The following is a 15,952-nucleotide window of genomic DNA, read 5'->3' on the forward strand; positions in this document are numbered from 1 at the left end:
AAAACTAATAAAACAAATAAAAATTAATAAAAAAACCACATTTATTACGTCCAAAAAAGAATGTGTGAAGAATGTGTTGTTCTACCGTTACCAAATAAACACAAGTACACAACAAAGACATTGCTTTAGCTGCTTTAATTGTGTGTTTTTTTCCCAATGCAAGCGAATACCACAAGCACATCTCACATACAAACAAGTTGCAGTTTGGCATCAGATGGCTCATTTTTACAAACACCATATTCTCAAAGATACAGCATAGCTTAATGATAGCACCTGTTTTAAGGACAGTAAAAATGGCAGAATTTACCCATCCTGGGAATGCTGAGACTATAATGACAATAATCAGCTGTTAGCAAAAACGAAGACTCATACAGAGCCATGCTTCCACCTGTACGAGTCTGTCATCATTTTTTATAGCTTTGACCTAATTTGTAATTCCTAAAAGATCCAGTAGTATTAAATTAGCAGCATTCTTCCATATAGCTTAACTCTAATGATAGCAGGCAGTTTTTTATTTAGAGCAGGTTATTTTAGTAAATAGCATAAACACAAAAGGTCACATTTCCATGTTGACCCTTCTCAGCAAGTGTAATTGTTTTAAGAGACTAATGTGTAACACTATAGGGACACAAACACACAGAGAGATGCCAGTGAGGTCTACATTCAGTCGAGAAGTCAGCAGTGTTGTTTATATACTACATAATACAAATTCATATTTAATGTATGTGTACTTTCATATCTTGGTGTTTCAACCAACAAGAGTGACATCAGGAACATAAGTGAGGTGTTATTAACAAAGTTAGAGATGTATACATTCTTAGTGTAACATGCTAAAACTTATAATTAAGCTTGCACTTTGTTGTGGGTGATACATTCAGTGTAAGAAAATGCTGTGTTCAGTAATAAGTAGAAAGATGAAAAACACTAAATTGCTAATGGTTGATTGTAAGGATGTACACAACTGCTTTAAAATACCTCTAAGAGAATTAAATCAAATGATAAGTCTGTTTCTAAAATATTTATTTTAAAGTACTTGTCTTGTTTATCAAACTTTGACAATTTGGATAATTTTGTGTTATTAATTAGTCCACCGTGTATTTATTCATTATTATAATTAAAACACACAGAACACATTTTCATGAGCAATTATTTCAGAAATCTGGGTTATTTTAAAGGGGGTCCAACACAGTTATTGTTATACTGCATTCATGAAATGTTTTTAATTATAAAGTGTTATAGCTAAGCTCTATAAAGCTAACAACATTTGTAAGCACAAGATAAAGTATTTTAATCATAAACCTTTAGGATTCATGCAGTGGAGTTTCATGTTGACTTCTCTAAGCTTCAGCTTCAAGTAAAATGATTGGAAACTATTATGGATTATGTAGTGGTGCCACATTTTAACAACCCAAGGTGCCAAATCCAGAATCTATACATAAAAAAAACAAAAATGAGTTTTCTAATACATATCACAGAACCTCCCCCCTGCCCCGCCCAAATCCAGTCACACAAGTGCATTAATCTTTTGCCTCAGCAAGTCTGTTGATCATTTCTTTACTTTTCTTGGTAACTCCTCCGTCTGGGTTTAACTCCAGCTTGCTCACTGAGGTTTTCTTCTTGGCAGGTTGGGTTCCGGTGACCGGCTTTGCTTTAGACTTACTCACTGATTTAGTATGGCTTGATGTCTTTTTTGGTTTAGAGTGGGACACGCTAGGTTTCTCCACCTGGGCACAAATACAGATCATTTGCACATTCGCGTTAAATCAAAGACAACCTGAAAAAATACTTAAAGATAGTATTTGCAATTAAAATATACACTATATGGCCAAAAGTATGACAACACCTGACCAGGAGCTTGTTGGACATCCAGTTCCAGAACAATGAGTATTCATATTTAGCCCCAGAAAGCCTTTTTTCTGGAAAGGCCAAAAAATTGGATTGTATTTTTAAGGTCAGACACTAGTGTTGAATGTAATGACGTCTCACAGTCTGAGCTCCAATTCATGCCAAAGATGTTTAATTGGAATGTGGTCTGGGCCAGTGGATTACCTTCACAAAGAACCTGTTATATATTTATGGACCTCACTCAAGTACAGAGGCACAGTTGAAATAATATAATGAACATACTGTAATTTATATCGGACCCTTGTTAAAGATGGGTGTGTTTAACTTAAAAAATAGAAGAGGTCTCCTCATACTTTTGGCCATGTGGTGTCTTATACTCCATCTTTGAGTTTAAAGCATTAGTTTGTTCTTCATTCTTTTTACAAATATGTACCTCATTAGATCTTCTCATGAAGCTCAGCATGTACAAATGTGCACCTAGTAACTGATGCACATTCATGTGAAAGAAATATCTCACATTAAAATATTTCTTTCATTCTGCATTATTTTTTTTTTTTTACAAATAATATTTGGTTAGTGTAGGTACAGCGGTCATCTGTGTTAAAATGTGGGGCAATATTTTAACATGCATTTACAGATGACATTTTTAATGTACAGCAGAATAGTGCAATTCCAGATAATACCAAGGACCTTAAGAGTTGGATTTTAAAATAGAAATGATATCTTAAGTACATAAGTACATAAGTACATAAAATAAACAAACTGAAAGTTAAGTATTGCAAACAAGTTAACTATTACAACATAAAATTCACTCACCAAGCACTTTATTAGGTACACGTATCTGGTATGTACAAACCCCATTTCCAGGAAATTTGGGACATTTTGTAAAATGCATGAAAAATAATAATAATCTGTGATTTTCCTGATCAACTTCGTATTATTTATTATTGTAGAATTAAAAGAATTTTGAATATGATGCCATGAAACGCTATAAAACAGATGGGACGGGGCAAAAAAGAGTGAAAATATGCAGGTTAATTGATAACAGGTGAGGGTGCCGTGATTGGGTAAAAAAGGAGGATCCAAGCAAAGATGGGTCATGGCTCACCACTTTGTGCCAAACTTTAGAATTACAATAATTGTTTAAAAAATTACTTAATGTAATACTGCAAAAAGTTTTGGTCTGATGAGTTCAAAAGTGAAAAGTGCAAAAGTCGAAATCTGTCATGGTATGGGGGTGCATCAGTGCTCACAGTATGGCTTACTTGCATAGGTGTAAAGGTACCATTCTCACATGAGTGCACCTATGCACCCACAGAGTTTATCTGTATGGTAGGTGTAATGTATGAAATAATCAATGAATGAACATACCAGACAAGTGTGATAAAGCGCTAAGTGAGCGTATATAGCCAGACATATGTGGACACCCATCCTAATGACTAAATCTAGGTGCTTTAATCACAACTTTTGCTAACAGGTTTATAAAATCAATTATATACAAATAGAAAACAGGCTTCCAACTATGTGTCAACAGTTTGGGAAGGCCCCTTTTCTGTTCGACCAGTACTATGTCACTGTGCACTATGCACAAAGTGAGATCCATGAGAACCTCAATGAATGATTTCAAAATTCAAGATAAATTGGAACATTGCTTTTGTGACAAACCTTTTTATTTTTATTATTTTTATTATTATTGTCTTTTGCTATGGTAGACACACTCAAACATCTTGTAGTGGTCTTTACCAGATAAGTAAAGGCTGTTATAGCTAAAGGTGTGTGTGTGGGAGGGCTCCATAATAATGCCAATTGTTTTAAAATATGATGTCCGTCAAGCTTACATTCAGGTGTCCACATACTGTTGGCCATATACTTTACACTCTGAGAAAATAAGATAACAATAAACAATAAACAACATTAAGTATTGGATACATGCTAACTAATAGGAGATAGCCATTATCACATAAATCTTACTAACCTGACAAATAAAATAATAAATAATAATTAGGAAAAACAGAAATAAATACATTTTAGGTCTAAAATATAAAAGAATTACAAAATTGTGGTAGTTATTTACATAAATACAGATTAGTAGGAAACAGGACTCATTCTGGAACTTGATTTGGAACGTGCAGCTGAGAGAAGGCTGTTTTGAACTATTTTTAACTGTGCAGCTGAGCAATGATAAAGTATGCATTCAATCCTCCCGCATGAGTGCTAATCCATCCAAACACCCAACCTTTCAACCAACCATTCATCCAGCTGTCCAACTACCTGATCATAAACTGATTCATCCATTCTTTTTTTAATAATATAATCACCAGGGATTAAACGAATCCATCCATACATCCAATCATTCATCCAGTTCTACCTGATCATAAAGTGATCCATCCATCCATCCCTCTATCCATTAACCTACCTGGAATTAAATGTACCCATTTTTTATTCATCCTTTCTTTCTTCCTTTTATCCACGTATGGTTAAGCTGATCAATCAATTAGTCCATCTTTTTTAAATCCATAATTTATTCACTTCATAGATTAAACTATTCCATCCCTCCATCCCTTCATATGAAGATCTGTATTTCACACAGAGTCATGCATTGATCTCCATTGTGCGGGCGCCACCGATCAATAAGCAGAGATCATAATTACAGCAGTCCCACCCTTGGATGAGCCAATCATTGTCTGTATAAATGCCCGGCCAGCTGGTAGCTTTTTGATACTCTTATACCCATTAGTTCATTTGTCCATTCATCAAACCATCCATTAATCTGTTCCATTCTGACATCTGCCTTTTACATAATCTATTAATTATTACTCACAACATCTATTAATCCTTTAATCCATGAGTCTAACTTGAACTAACATTATTATTATAGTGCAGTTAAACTGGTTCACTTTGTATCCTCAGATACAGTTTAGTTCGTCACCCCTGCAGAAGGATTGAATTTGGCCTTCAGTGAGTGGTCTGATCATCTCAGCCATGGTGCTGGTGTGCTGTGGTGAGATGCTTCAGGTCCTTCATGCTTTGTGTATGAGACAAAAATAACACACACCTGACTAGAACAGGCTTACAGAACGTCTGTCAGTGTCTGAACGGTCCTATGAGGATGAGAAGAGGCACTACATGAACACCACTACACACAACAGAGCTGCATATGCGAATTTACAATCACTGGCCTGATTTTTCACAAACATGCACACAGGAAGGAAAAGTGGTCCTAAAAGTATTCAGCCCCACAGCTTTACATTTTGTATTATACTAAAATAAATATTTAGTTTGACCTATACTGATGTGCATCATGCCCAAAAGCTGTTTAACTTTTAACTTGCTTATATAAAAATGTGATATTTAAAAAGTCTTTATATCCCTATGTGATTGTATGACAGACTCAGTTTGACTGTTAATAGTCAAAACCTGTGTAAGAAATGTGGTTTAGATGTTTGTTTTGATATAATAAAAATTCTGATTCTTTTGTACTATAAGAATAGTAAAGTCTCTCCACAGAAAATTTAAAATGAAGTTAATAGATGTCTCAAATTAAGTTCATCATCCAATTGCACAGATCTGTAGAATGAAATAAATGGTTTAATTATTACAAAGAAGTTTTGCAATTATGAAAACATAGCCGCCCTTCTCAACTCTCATTAGAAAGGCTATGGTGTCATAGACAGTGACAGTGACTGAAGGTAATGTTAATAAAATTATCCCATCCAAAGGGTAACACTAAAAGGAACTTTTGGTAAAAGACCTTGCAAGTGGCAGAAAAATCTTAATGTGTGATAAGACTAAAGTGAAACATTTTAGCATCAAGTACTGGCAGTCTGGTCTGGATTGGTGAAAGAATAACGGGTGCACAGTACAAAAAGATCTTGTTGGATATCAGCTTTGCTAAGCCAGTAAGCTTGAACTGGAACAGTTGTGTATCCGGTATCATTTAGCCAGATAGTGACTCAAATCCCAAAGGCAAAGCAACACTAGACGGGTTTAAAGGAAGGAAAGTTGATGTGCATAGATGATAACCCCATCAAACATCTATAATGAGATCTCAGAATTGCTTAATACCACTGCTGCCCTAGCTTGTTCTGCTAAATTAATTAAGATCATTTGAAAAAAATATTACTGGCTGAAATAGCTGGCAAATGTGCTCAACTAGGTACTAAACATGGGGATTGCTCGTTGCTACATTAGTTTTTTGTTTTTTTTGGTCTTTAAAAAAAGGTGAATGAAGTTCAATCTCTGTAAACACTGTTTCAAAACACTGCATTTGATAAGTATTTAAAGTGGTGTTTTAGGTGCTTTTTTTTAAAACAAAAATCTTATTTTAAGACAGATGTGAACTGGCTCAGCTGGCTGCAACGTTTTAAAACTGTTACTTATTAATATATATATTATCTTTGGAAAGTCAGAGACTGACCTGAGATAGTACAAGTGCTTGAAGAGTTCACTAAAAGCCTTGTGTTTGATGGACTGTACCACTTTCATACCTTGCTGGGTTCTTTGATGCTGGGTTCGTTGTACAGGCTCCGTATCCTGCGACGTTCTAGCAGTTTGTTATCTGTGGACTCTGGCTTGGCCTGCTCTCCTTTATAAGTGGCTTTGTAGCTAGTCTCCAGGTCAGCCTTCTCATCCATTGCCAATTTGTACTGGGATTTGGCTTTGATAGGTTTTACTGGTTTGACATCAGTGTAAGCCTTAAACTCCATCCTGTAAAATGGCACCAAAAGCACAGGTTTTAACTATTAAACATATTATAACAGTAACACAAAGAAGACTCTGTGGGTTTTTTGTGTGCCAGGAAGGTGGGGTGGTGGTCTAATGCACTAGCGCACCAGCACAGAGATCAAGGCTCAAGTTTCAGCTGTCCCACTGTCTGGTCAGACCCCCTGCAGATTGCGACTGAATGACTGAAATGCAATGCTTTGTCCAAAATCCTTCTTTTATTTGATTAGTGTGTTTTATTATCTGCTGCACCAGAACTGTCCAATATGCTGAAAAAATGGTCTGTACACCAATGAACCAAAACATTGGGACCACCCCCACAAAGGTGGATGGTAATGCCTATTTCATAATATTTGCACATGTTCCAGTCATGGGATTAATAAATATTCAGCTGATGATAGTAACTCGTAGTTCACATGTTGAATGCAGCAGATATGAGCATCATTAAGCCCTGAGTGACCTATAAGTAAGTAAGTAATGGCCCAACGACTGAGTTATTAGTGGACAGAGAACAAACCTCAAACCACTAACAGGTTTTTGGGTGGTCAAGACCAACAGTGTCACTACACACAGTGCATAGAACCTTTCTTTGTATGAGGCTATGTAGTCACAGGCCAGTCAAAGTGAATATTATGCAGGGGGTTCTAATGTCATGGCTCATTGGGGTAATCCAAAAACCCCCACAACCATCCAAACAACCATATTTTCTCATCTAGAAAAAATCCCGCTATGGATTTGCTACTCTAAAAGATCCTTATGTGTGAGTCACTTGAGACAAAAACATAACAAATTTAAAGTCTGGAGAGATCTGTACAGATCACAGTTGAACATTTCTATACAGCTACAAGTTCGAGATCATTTGCTATACAATATGAGGAAAGCTCTCCAAATTATTAAGTTCTGTTTTTTTAGTCCCAACCACTGCCATCAGCTGTGTAAAATCTATTAATTAAAGTACATTATATAGACATGGTTTTATAATTTTGGTGTAAAGGAACCTCAGTGGTCTGTGGAGAACCTTGACCTCAACCCCAATCGTCACCTTTGAAATGAACTGGAACTCTAATTGCGCACTAAGACTTGTCGTCCAACATCAGTGCCTGAATGGGCACAAACTGCCACAGACACACTTCAACATTTTTGGTGTCCATGGTTTTGAAATGGGATGTCCAGCATGAACATGGTGAGATGTCTTTGTACTGTTGGCCATATTGTTTAGCTTTATATCATCATGGATTTAAGACTGTAGTGCAAGAAAACAGCCCATGCTCCAAAATTGACACCTTAAAGCTTTACTGAAATTTGTTGCACTTGACATGGACACATAAAAAGCATTTTAGAGAAGAGTTGTGTTATCAGCTGAAAGAAAAAATTGAGTTATTTGGCCTCAATTGCCTGAAATGAACACTGTACCTACTATCATGCATGGTGGTGGTAATATGCTCTGTGTTTTTGTTGACTTGTTCAAAGCTGACCAAGGTGAAAAAAGCTAAGGGACATATAACCAGTAATGATGTCTGTGGGGTATTATTTACCTGTATGAGCTTCCAGATGTTCCCTCCTGCTTGATCTGCCTGTTTAGAGCATCTGCAACAGATCTTCCTTTAGACTCTGCTCTCTGGACTTTCTTCCTCTCTACAGGTTCAGCATCTTTCTCCTTCTTCACCGACCTCCTCTCCTCTTTGGCATCCTCTTTCTCCCGCACTTTCTCCTCAATCTCACATTTCTCCACTCCGGTATCATGTTCAGAGATCAGGTGCTCCTTTTTTGAGCTCGGGATGTCGGTTTTAGGGATCCAGGGATGGTCTCGGCGCGGGATGGGCCACGGCTTGTAATCTTTACGGTACTGCGTTTCGGTGTCAAATGGCGTCTCGGATGGCCTATACTCATTTTTGGGTTTGCAGCTGGGTTCGGGGCGCACCCTCCATGGCTTGAAGTCCTGGCGGGTGACGGATGCTCCGCGGGCTGCTGGTGCTGGTGCTGATGCTGGTTCTCGCGCGGTGTGGGCGGGCTCTGTTTCTATGGCGACGGTACGGGGAGGATGACAGTGCGGTACAGGGCCAGGCTGCGGATGGAGATGCCGCACCTCGGCCACATCCGAGTATTTAGTGAAAACCAGCGGGACGGCGATGTCCGCTTTGTCCAGCTCGCTCCAGAAGCGGTTAATGCAGCATGCACGGGTGATGCAGGGCCACGCCATGCCCCAAATCTGCAGCAGTGATTCAGGAACAGGAGAAATTTAGCATCCACGTTCTGATCTCCACGGCGAGCAGCGCGGATGATCGATTTCTGATTGTTTCTCTTTTGGAAATGAACAGCAAATTCCTGACGGTTTGTGTCTCAACAAAGCTAATTAAACTAATTAGCAGATAATTCGTGTTATTTTAGAATAAAAGCGATGCCCCACCCGCTTGTGAAGAGTCGCGTAAAATGGCCCGAGTCACCTGCAGCCGGCTGCAGACGCAGAGTTGCATCTTCAGGCCACGCCCCTTAAATTAACCCTCTACTGTCCAGTAGTGATGCTGAGTTCACAAGCTCATCAGTCGTGATGGGAAGTACCCTAGTTTCTTGTACTATAAATCAAGACCATATTATAAATATTTAATATACCAAATATCCAAATTATATCACAATATGGCACCACTGGCACATGGCACTACTGCACTAATCACACCAGCACAACAATAATGTATGTACGTATATATTGTATATTATCCACTATACTTATATACTCACTTCTATTTATTATCATTCATTTAGCCACCTTGTAATTATATAGTAGTCTATACACTGTACAACCATTATCTGTTTACTGTTTTTAATATATGCACCTTCATCTTTACTTATCTGGCCACTACTGTACTTTTTACTGTATTATATGTAAATAATCTCTATCTTGCACTTCTAGTTAGATGCTACTACATTTCGTTGGCTCTGTACTTGTACTCTGCACAATGACAATAAAGTTGAATCTAATCTAATCTAATATTCCTATATGCTTAAAATGCCCCCTTATATACTCAGTATTCATTAAAAGTAATGAATAAACATATTTCACTAACTAACGTATATGTAATAATAACAGCTGTAAGTGTTCCCATAAGTCGTTTATATGGCAGGAATGTTTTAAAAAGGCAAGAACCCCCATTCCTCTGAGATCAAGTACACAGAGGAGCTGGAGGCTGCTGAGTCACACCCATACTCCTTTGTTTGATTCTTACACTGATAAGACACTGATTACACCATCTAGTGGTCCTATTGGAACTCAGATGATCTATTAAAAAGCAGAACAATGTCTTTACATTTAAAATTAAGTTTTTAAAATGTTCATATTTAAAGTCCTTGTAACACTTACTCATTTTAGATTTCTTATTATATAGGTTATATCCAGATTACTCCCATAGAACTGCAGGTGTAAATAAATAAAATAAAATAAAATTTGATCACTTAAATAAAGTCCACAGTTGGTTTGAAATGCACTTTATCCACGATAATCAAATGTAAATGTACTCACCTACTAAAAGACACATTTTATAACCACCACCTAGATTAGCCTATAACATCACAAACTGTTCATGACAACTGGTAATGGCACATTTAAGAAAAGGAAAGGGCTTTTTTTTTTTTATGTGAACATATCAAAGAATCAGATTTTCTGGAATTCTTAGTGAAAGCTTTATCCCAGAATCAGACACCTACTGTGAAAAGTTAATTCGTCCCAGAATACTGATAATATGTAAAGAAGAACATGCAATGTAGAGTGGTATCGTCTCTAAAGCATGCCTGCAGTCCAGTAAAGAATGTGTACTTTGTTCTATAAATCCATGCTGTTGTAGCATGCACAGAATGAGGCCTGCCATTGTCTTCCTGTGAAAAAGACGTCATCATAAAGGCAGCAAGTCGCCCATGCTGTAGGCACTGAAGCACCCTCATACCATGACAGATGTTAGCTTTTGTCATTTTGCTGATACCTGATAAGAATGTGTACTTTGTGTCTATGAAACCACGCTGTTGTAGCATGCACAGAATGAGGCCTGGTACTGTCTTGCTAAAATAACAATGGACTTCCTGTGAAATAAAACGTCGTCTTGATGGCAGCAAGTGAAGTGAACATGTTTCCACTGTCTTTCAATCCATCTGTCCTTCAGATGAGTTTGAGCCCAAAAAACTCTGGTGTATTTTTGCACAGACTTAATGTACGGCATTTTTTTTGTGTAACAGAGTTTCAGGTTGCATTTCTTCATGCAGCAACGGACTGTGCTGAGACAACGGTTTTCCAAAAAACTCCCTGGTTATATTTATAACAGTCTGAGAATTCTCCAAATCCCCTGAATCCTTTAACAATATTATGTAAAGTAGATGGTAAAATACCTAAATTATTTGCAATATTGCATTAAGAAATGTTCTTGTCAAACGATGAATTATCTCACTAAGTTTGGCACATTGTGGTACCACAGCCCAACTTTGCTTGCATAGACGAGGCATTTGGTGGATCCTTGTTTTATACTCATGATACCCTCACCTAATACAAATTACCCTGCTTATTGCGGGATGTTTCCAAATGACGTAACTTGAAATTAACTTCTCACTTCTGCCCATGTCTAAACTTTATGGGTGTTGCAGGCATCAAATTATGCATTTATCTTTACAAAGCACAATGAAGTTAACAAGTCAAGGCATCAGTCATGAGAATTAACACAAAGCAAGAACCATAAAAACATAATTTAAAGGTTTGGTGTGGAGGAACTGCGGTGGTCTGCACAGAGCACTCACCTCAAACTCACTGAAGACCTTCAGAATTGGAACGTTGATTGTGAGGTAAGCTTTCTTATCCATCATCACCTTACAAATGAACCTTGTACTAAATTGGCACAAATATGAAGGGCTGAAATCCCATATTAACACTGATGGTTTAGGAATATTTAGTCAGGTCTCCACATACTTTTGGCCACATAATGCATATTTTTTAAACAACTGTCATAATTAGTCACCTTTCCAAATGTAGAAGAAGTATTAGTTGTATTTATGTATTAGTTATTTACCAACATGAGATATTTGAAAGAAAACACACTTGTCAACATGTTTGAGGCTGTTATTTTTTGTCCAGTTTTACAGAACACATTAAATACATTTTAAAATAAAATGCAGTCTCAGTAGATCCATATATATATATATATATATAACAGTACAAATGTATTCAAGGCTGTGTTAACAGCACTGGGCAAAATAAATGCACGGCAAATTATTTACACCAAAGTACAAAAATAGAACTTTAAACTATCTAGTATCAACCATCAGGCATTTCAGTCTCAGTAAAGGCAACTACTTGATTATCACTTTCTTCCTCTGGATAAGTTTTGATGTAACACTCAACCATTTCCTCTAGATCCAATTTTATATGGTAATTAATGTTCAGCATTGCCAAACCCTTAGATCTGTTCCTCATTGGTGTGTCTGAAAGGTAAGCCAGCAGGCGTTTCTGACCGGTCTCTCCCTGACCCCCAAGTTTTAACACCGGCAAAGAAGCCAGGATTCTAAGAAATGCGTTCACGTTCGGGAAAAACTTGACGTCCGAGTGCTGCAGCGTCTCGTTAATGGTGCACGGCAGGCTGACTTCCTTTCCCCTGTGTTTCCATTTGATCTTCCAGCAGTGCAGCTCTGCCGGAAGCGTATCCGGTTGAGGAAGGTCGCTCCTGAAGACGTCGGTCTGGGCCTCCTCTGACGTGTTGAACTTCAGCTGGCCCATGACAGCTGGAACCAGAGACAGACACTTGAGAGCCTTGGTGTGGTTATCAGAGAAAATGTCTCTCACTTCCTGAGTGATGTGCTCCATAACCGGAAGAGTCAAGTAGTCTTTAAAAAATGCCTCGGTTTGTATTTCCATCATTTCAAACAACTGTTGTTTTCTGAGAAACAGTCTGGGCACTTTAATCAGGATCTCCATCGCTGTGGCCCGATTTACAGCTTCCTCGAACCAAAATTCATGGTAAACCTCGACGTTTTCTAGAACTTCGTGCAAGGAATGTAAGACTGCAGTTAGACTGTTGGCAGCAAAAAAGACATCCAGAGTTTCTCCTTGTAGATTTTTACCAAAGGCTCTCGTGAACGAGAGTGCGTTTTTCAGTATGACCAAAGTAACAACAAATTCAAAGTCAGCCAAAGCCTCAGAGATGGCGTAAGCGTCGCTGGTTAATTGATCGTTCCATTTGAAGTCTTCGTTATCATGTATGCTATCCATGCAAAGCAAAAGTGGCTCCAACAAATCGACAGCAACCTCAAACAGATTATGCAGGTCTGTCCAGGTGGCGCGAGAGCTTTCTTTCAGATAGTTTACTTTCTCCGGATTGTCTTGATTGAGAATGGAAATTGCACTATCTAGTTCAGCCTGGAGCAACGGAGACGCCTTAAAAAATGCATCTGTTCTTTTCAAAACTGACATCACGACCTGAACTCCAGTTAGTGGAATACAGTTAGCCAGGTGTATGTTAAGCGCACAGGTCGAGCATGGGGTATTCACTGCCAGCGGGTATTTCTCTAGCAGCTGATTGGCTATCATTTTCATCTTACAGCCAAACACACCTGAGCCAGCATGTGATTGGCCTCTACAATGTTCCAAGCTTAAGTCCCATTCCTTAGTGATGCAAGATTCCAATTTCTCTGCCATGATTTTTTCATCTCTGTCAAATGCAAGGAACTCTACAAACTCTTCCCTGACGGTGTTGCTTTGGTCCACAAAACGTAAGAACACTGGAATGTGTTGGCCCTCTGGAAACTCCACCAGCTCCCCAGTCACCAGAGAAAAGAAGCGGCTTTCTCTTACTTCCTGGAGTAGCTCGTCGCGAATGTATTTCTCACAAGTGTCCAGCAATTGCCTCTGCTGTGAAACTGACCAGAATTCCTCATTTACAGCTGCTGCTTCAAACTGAGCTTTAAGAAACTCGTCGCCTGCGTTCATGCGGCTTTCCAGTAACGCCTGAAAAACGCTAACGGAAACAGGGTGAGTCTCAGGCTCATCTTTTGAGCAGAATCTCAACGGCAGGTTTTGTTTTCCAATTACAATAATCACTTCAAACAAAGACTTCAAGAACTGTCTTAGTTCTTTTTCATGTGAAGTCAGCTGAGGTGTATCATCACTGGCCTCTGTGCCGTCTTCCTCATTTTTATCCTTTTTCTGTTCAAGTGCAGACTCCACTGTAACAACAAACATTAGCAAGTCAATATGACAAAATCAATGTCCAATGCTGATGAACTTGATAATAAAATTGTTGAATGAACACTTACACCTTCGTTCTTTCATTCTTTGTACCTCTTCATCTGTCTATATGTAAATGGATAAAATAAAACATTATTCATTAACTCATTTTCATGTTTTTTATTACCACTTTATACTGGTTAGGTTAATGGCAGGTCACCCCAGAAAGGACATGTGTCCATCGCTAGGCTTTTGCCATCCCCCCACATAGCCAATGTTTTAAGATTAAGTGGAAAACTTTCAAAGATGTGTGGAAGCTGTAGCAGCAGCAAGTAGCAAGTAGGGGCAACTTTGTCATTTTGGAATAACAGGTTTAACAAGCAAGATATGATGTACAGCAGCCCATCTAGCTTTAACTATACAGTGTATAATCTTATTCTGTTTATTGATTAACACAAAGGTGAAAGTCTACAGGACAGTGACTGCATCATATAACATGAAATAAGACATTTTAATATTATGAACATGTGGCATTAAAATGATATTTTGTAAAATCAGCAATTTACCAAAATTTTGATGCGTTTCCGATGTCTGCTGTGTGGATTGTTGAGGTGGCTGGTTAAGTCAAAAATGGTTGGAATAGCCGTGTCCCTCAGCACAGTCCTGTAAGGGCTCTGCAGCAACAGAAAATAAACCAACAATTAACATAACATGCTATGTACTTTCTCTGGTTGTGCTAACCAAATAAAGGAAAACTGAATTCAAAGAGAACCACACTCACAGTTTTACAGATCATCGCTGGCTCAAAGTGATTTGCACATAGCCTGTAGTGTTTGTTTAGTTGATCAGGAGTTTTCTCTTCTAGATCTGCACGGCGACAGTTCTCTACCCACAGCCTACATCTGTGTTTGGGAGAGAGAAAATGACACTGGGGATTCAATAAAATATGTTAGGTAATAAATGTGTCATATTTACATTCCATGTTTTATTTCTTTACTGATCACTTTACTATTTGTCTGTTATTTGAACCACACAGACGAATGCACAGCTCTAGTGGTGCATACTGCTTGGAAGTACGTCTTTTTCTTTAAGATGCAAAAGATAATAAAATGCTGATACATCTAGGTTAAGCACAGGACTAATTTTTTATGGTTGGTGAATTATTTAGGGAGAGAATTAACCATTCTAGGTAATGTGTGCTTATAACGATTACTGTGACCCTGTGAAAGCAAATCCCTGCAGTCAGGGATTCTAAAACCTAGTAGAAAACCTTCCCAGAATAAGAAGAACAGTCACAGCAGCAAAAAAGGGCACCAGCTCCATATTATTGCCCAAGGTCTGTCAACTACAACACAAACTGATGTCATGTTCGAGTGTCCACATATTATTGACATGCAAGACACATCCTATAGTCACAAAAATTATTAATTTATCAACCTAGTGAATCATAGTAAGTATGTAGTACAAATAAAAAAACATCAGATATGTGTGGTCAGAATAATTTTAAACAGAACATTTAGACTTGACATCTAGTGTTTTACTTATTCCACCTGTATTCAGGAAAATCCCGCCTCCGCTGCTAACATTGGCTAACGATTCTCAAATATAAAGTCAAATCCAATCACAAGCTTGCGTGAAAGAACAACTAGCCAATCAGAATAAAAGAGGCGGGGTTTACCGAAAACTGGTGGCAAAGGAAATAACGACACAGCTAGCTTTTGGACGTTTTTAAATAAAAATAAAATAAAATCCCACTAAAATTCTGGTTAAAACGAACGTTTACTTCTGCTTTGTGCGTTAGTTTGTTACATTTGTAGAAAATAAAGCCCACTTACCTGTCAGGATCTCTCGGAAACCTGAAGAAAGCCAGATCAGACTGGGTGCTTTTTCTTGTGCAGTTCGGAGCTGCGCAGAAATTTGGCATTGTTTAAAACACTTTTGTTAATGTCCCTTCACAGTTTAAATACATTTATTGATTCGTGTGAATAAAGAAGTACAAATTACAGGTTTTCACTTCATAAAGCGAATCAGCAGTACACTTCTAGCTACCATATTATAATTCACAAAAGAGTCGACTCTTTGGTTCATGTTGGGAACCGATTCTGAGAAAAACGGGACGCTGCAGAGCGTTTCAGGGAACAAAGGTTGTATGAGGACGATAATCGTTTGGCAGTGTTTGGCAGTTGGTTTAAT

General features: G+C 38.0%; 2 protein-coding genes across 2 annotated transcripts; both read right to left on the bottom strand.

The window, feature by feature from the left end:
• Nucleotides 1-1,203: 1,203 nt before the first annotated feature.
• map6b (microtubule-associated protein 6b) lies at nt 1,204-8,853 on the bottom strand. Its single transcript, XM_063016988.1, has 3 exons — nt 8,103-8,853; nt 6,333-6,552; nt 1,204-1,724 (listed from the first exon to the last, which is right to left on the bottom strand). Exons 1-3 carry the CDS (start codon nt 8,765-8,767, stop codon nt 1,518-1,520), a joined length of 1,092 nt encoding a protein of 363 aa, XP_062873058.1. The 5' UTR covers nt 8,768-8,853; the 3' UTR covers nt 1,204-1,517.
• Nucleotides 8,854-11,660: 2,807 nt separating this feature from the next.
• Nucleotides 11,661-15,705, bottom strand: thap12b (THAP domain containing 12b). Its single transcript, XM_063016777.1, has 5 exons — nt 15,595-15,705; nt 14,541-14,661; nt 14,326-14,433; nt 13,849-13,885; nt 11,661-13,758 (listed from the first exon to the last, which is right to left on the bottom strand). Exons 1-5 carry the CDS (start codon nt 15,681-15,683, stop codon nt 11,855-11,857), a joined length of 2,259 nt encoding a protein of 752 aa, XP_062872847.1. The 5' UTR covers nt 15,684-15,705; the 3' UTR covers nt 11,661-11,854.
• Nucleotides 15,706-15,952: the final 247 nt, after the last annotated feature.

This window comes from Trichomycterus rosablanca, chromosome 20 (genome assembly GCF_030014385.1).
Source record: "Trichomycterus rosablanca isolate fTriRos1 chromosome 20, fTriRos1.hap1, whole genome shotgun sequence".
Taxonomy (NCBI): Eukaryota; Metazoa; Chordata; class Actinopteri; order Siluriformes; family Trichomycteridae; genus Trichomycterus; species Trichomycterus rosablanca.

Bases quoted from the DNA above. Each gene is read 5' to 3' on its own strand.
- map6b (XM_063016988.1), bottom strand. From the start codon at position 8,767: ATGGCGTGGCCCTGCATCACCCGTGCATGCTGCATTAACCGCTTCTGG. The intron at 6,553-8,102 runs GTAAATAATACC...GCCATTTTACAG, and splicing joins ACATCTGGAAGCTCATACAG to GATGGAGTTTAAGGCTTACA. The intron at 1,725-6,332 runs GTATGAAAGTGG...ATTTGTGCCCAG, and splicing joins GCATCAAAGAACCCAGCAAG to GTGGAGAAACCTAGCGTGTC.
- thap12b (XM_063016777.1), bottom strand. From the start codon at position 15,683: ATGCCAAATTTCTGCGCAGCTCCGAACTGCACAAGAAAAAGCACCCAG. The intron at 14,662-15,594 runs GTAAGTGGGCTT...TCCCAAACACAG, and splicing joins TTTCCGAGAGATCCTGACAG to ATGTAGGCTGTGGGTAGAGA. The intron at 13,886-14,325 runs GTAAATTGCTGA...ATTTACATATAG, and splicing joins GGAAACGCATCAAAATTTTG to ACAGATGAAGAGGTACAAAG.